The sequence below is a fragment of the Rhinopithecus bieti genome, unplaced genomic scaffold, assembly GCF_001698545.2.
Source record: "Rhinopithecus bieti isolate Rb0 unplaced genomic scaffold, ASM169854v2 scaffold_28517, whole genome shotgun sequence".
Classification (NCBI taxonomy): Eukaryota; Metazoa; Chordata; class Mammalia; order Primates; family Cercopithecidae; genus Rhinopithecus; species Rhinopithecus bieti.
The window spans coordinates 949,360-952,476 of NW_016813121.1; the positions used below are offsets into that span (position 1 = coordinate 949,360).

The 3,117-nt window shown below is 40.6% G+C and overlaps 1 protein-coding gene across 2 annotated transcripts in view; it reads left to right on the top strand.

The window, feature by feature from the left end:
• The window catches only part of LOC108512429 (adhesion G-protein coupled receptor F2), a 38,618-nt gene extending 36,818 nt beyond the window's left edge, over window positions 1–1,800 (top strand). For both annotated transcript variants that reach the window (XM_017847701.1, XM_017847702.1), the window contains 2 exons: window positions 383–459; window positions 1,698–1,800. In XM_017847701.1, the coding sequence (XP_017703190.1) occupies window positions 383–430 (48 nt within the window). In that variant the 3' untranslated portion in view covers window positions 431–459; window positions 1,698–1,800. The remainder of the gene's footprint in view (window positions 1–382; window positions 460–1,697) is intronic.
• The last annotated feature ends 1,317 nt before the right edge of the window (window positions 1,801–3,117 follow it).

The window sequence follows — 3,117 nt, forward strand, 5'->3', positions numbered from 1 at the left end:
TCAAAAAAAAAAAAACAAAAATCAGCTGGGTGTGGTGGCGCACGCCTGTAGTCCCAGTTATTCAGGAGGCTGAGGCAGGAGAAATGCTTGAACCCGGGAGGCAGAGGTTGCAGTTAGCTGAGATCATGCCACTGCACTCCAGCCTGGAGGACAGAGTGAGACTCTGTGTCAAAAAAAAAAAAAAAAAAAAAAAAAAAAAAAAAAGGAGGGGGGAGGAAAAAGGGGAAAAAAAAAAAAAGAAAAGGGGGGGAGGGGAATAGGGGGAAGGAATAAAAGGAATTACTGTGGATCACAATTTCCCAGGTGCTTTGAATAATTGTGATAATTGAAAACAGACTAATAATGATATTTAATAAATGCAATTATACTTTGTCTTTAACAGAAGGCTTCTTCTGAATTATCTTGTCATCCCATCAAAGGCCCAAGTTAAGAAACCAGGCTACATCCCTAACCTGGGAGGTGAGTGCAAAGCAAGGGGTTCCCATATATGTCATGTATGTGACATTTCTTTTAAAATTGCAATTTGATTAATTATAATTGGAAATGATTTTTTCTTCATTAAAATGATTCTCCTATACAGTCTATTCTCATCTAGCTATGGTTGGAAATACATTCACACTTCAAATTCTTAGGCTACTGAAATTTTTTTGGCCCCGAAAATTAAGCAGACATGTCTGAAAATGCTTTTAAATTAGCCTGGGTGACTTTTAGATGGGAGTGAGGAGAGCTGCTTGCTCTACTTAACTGCTCCCTCTTTTCAATCTTCTATCTAGTTCTCTATCCCAGGACATCCTACATGATATCAGCAGTATCCCCAAATTTCCCATTGTGTCCCCTTTCTTTTCCCTAGCCTGAAAAGATCAAGGTATGATAAACAATATCTGTGAGAGGCCTCAGGGATGATGGAGAAGTTTATTTACATTTGATATCTTAGAGATAAACAAAGATATATAGAAAAACAGAAGTAGAGGAAGGAGCCACAGGGGAAAACAGAGATTCAGATATATAAAGACAGAGGGACATGGTGACTCATGACTAGAAGAGAGCCACGTAGATACAAGGACAGGTGCAGACACAAGTCTTCCAATCCTGTGTCTCGATGTCCCTCTGGATCTAGAGACAGAAAAGAGAGGAAGACAGAGGAACCCACACTGAGATACCCACATTCATAATAAGACAGAGACAGAGAGATGCAGGGAGGGGGTAAGAGATGCATTGGGAGCCCCAGAGAAATGCAGAAAAAAAAACAACAACAACAAAAACAAAACCAGAGAGTTTGACTCACAGAGACACATACAGCACGACAAAGATAGAAACAGAGACAGATGCACTCAGCTATGTAGAGAGGGCCTCCCACCCCTCATCCCAACACATCCAGGCTCTAGCAGCCTTTGTGGCATTCTGCAGCAGTTCAGCGCCTTGTATAAAAAATGGGTCTTTTTCAAGACGTGTTACAATGAAAAGGAGGTGGTCCAGCTTAGAGAAAGACAAGATGTGTAATTCAGCATCTGTGGGCAACAGAAAAGACTGTTCTCTGGATTCCAAAGTGGCTTAAAGGAAGAAGACTCTCCATCAGCCATAAGGGATGTACCCAAATGGGCTTATTGTTCAAGAAGTGAGCTTATAATGCAGATGTTATAAAGCCTATGAATCTTGCTACTTGTACATTAAAGCTGTGATCTTCTGTTCTTGACAAGGTTGTATATTCCAGGAATGGCAGAGCCCAAAGGAGAAATGTGCTCATTCCTGTCTTCTTGCCTCTGGAGAATATGTAGGAAGCTCACACATGTGATGCTGATGGAGGAGGGCGTGATGTGCAGAAAGGATGAAAGCCTCCTCTGTCTAAGCTGTTCTGTGCTACTAAACGTTTCTCATCCATCAACTGTACATAGCTACATATATATCATGCTGAGCAGCCACAGCAAACAAAAGACAAAGGGGTCACGACCGTGGTTTTGTTGGGGTTTTCCACCTCTATGCTGTTGGGTCACATTTGTCTTCAGAAAGTAAGTTCTGCCTCATCTTGGGAAAGCCGGCCTGGGATTTCACCTGGCTGGATTCTGTGTGTTGCTGAGGGAGGAGCCTCGTGAATAGTCACAAAGAGTTGGGCTGATTCTAACTAGGTCATTGCTGATTTTTTTTTTTTTTTCAAAAGGAATCCACTGCCAGTATATTCTACTTTTTTAAATTTAAATAGATTGGGTAGTCAACCTGGTTTGGGCTTAGATACAACTTCCTTGGCCATGAACCAAGGGGAAAAGCATAGAGTTTTTGAGACAGAAAGATGACTATTTTCAGTTAAGGAGATGGAAGCCTGGAGTTGTGAGTCAATGCTAATCAAGGGCTGAGCCAGAGGTAGAAACCCAAGTCTGCTGGCTCCTAGCCCTGCACTTCCTCTTCAAGACCGTGTAGCCACTGAAAGATCTTCTGCCTACACTGACAATGTAAGGTCAGTCCTCACCAACAATATGCTTTTTTGATACCTGGGATTGGAGAGAGGAAATATCACCTTTCCAATTCAGAGCTGCTCATTTTCTTAACTTGTATGTAAACAAATTCAACATTCCAACCAGGTGTTACCTGATAGAACAGTATTGCAGGTAGAAGCTATTTGAGAAAAAAAAAAAAAAAAAAAAAAAAAAAAAAAAAAAAAAAAAGCCTCTTTACAAAGCAAGGACACAGATGACTGTAGCAGCATCTAACTAGCGGGTAAAGGCAAAGGGGCAATGGGCAGCCTCTAATTGTCCCAACAAGAAGTCAGTATTGATGATGTTTCATTACAAAGGAGAAAATGGGGCTTACTTCATGTATAAGTGCAGTTCCTTCCTTCCTTCCTTCCTTCCTTCCTTCCTTCCTTCCTTCCCCCTCCTTCCCTCCCCCTCTCTCTTTCTCCTTCTTTTCCTTTCTTTTCCTTTCCTTTCTCTCTTTCTTTTTTTTTTTTTCTTTCTTTCTTTCTTTCTTTCTTTCTTTCTTTCTTTCTTTCTTTCTTTCTTTCTTCTTTCTTTCCTTTTCTTTTCTTTCTTATTACAAATTATCTTCCTGTAAGTAGGAAAGTTTGAGCAGACAAAAAGCATCAATCTGAAGTTTAAAAAAATGCATCAACCTGGAGAAAGAGTC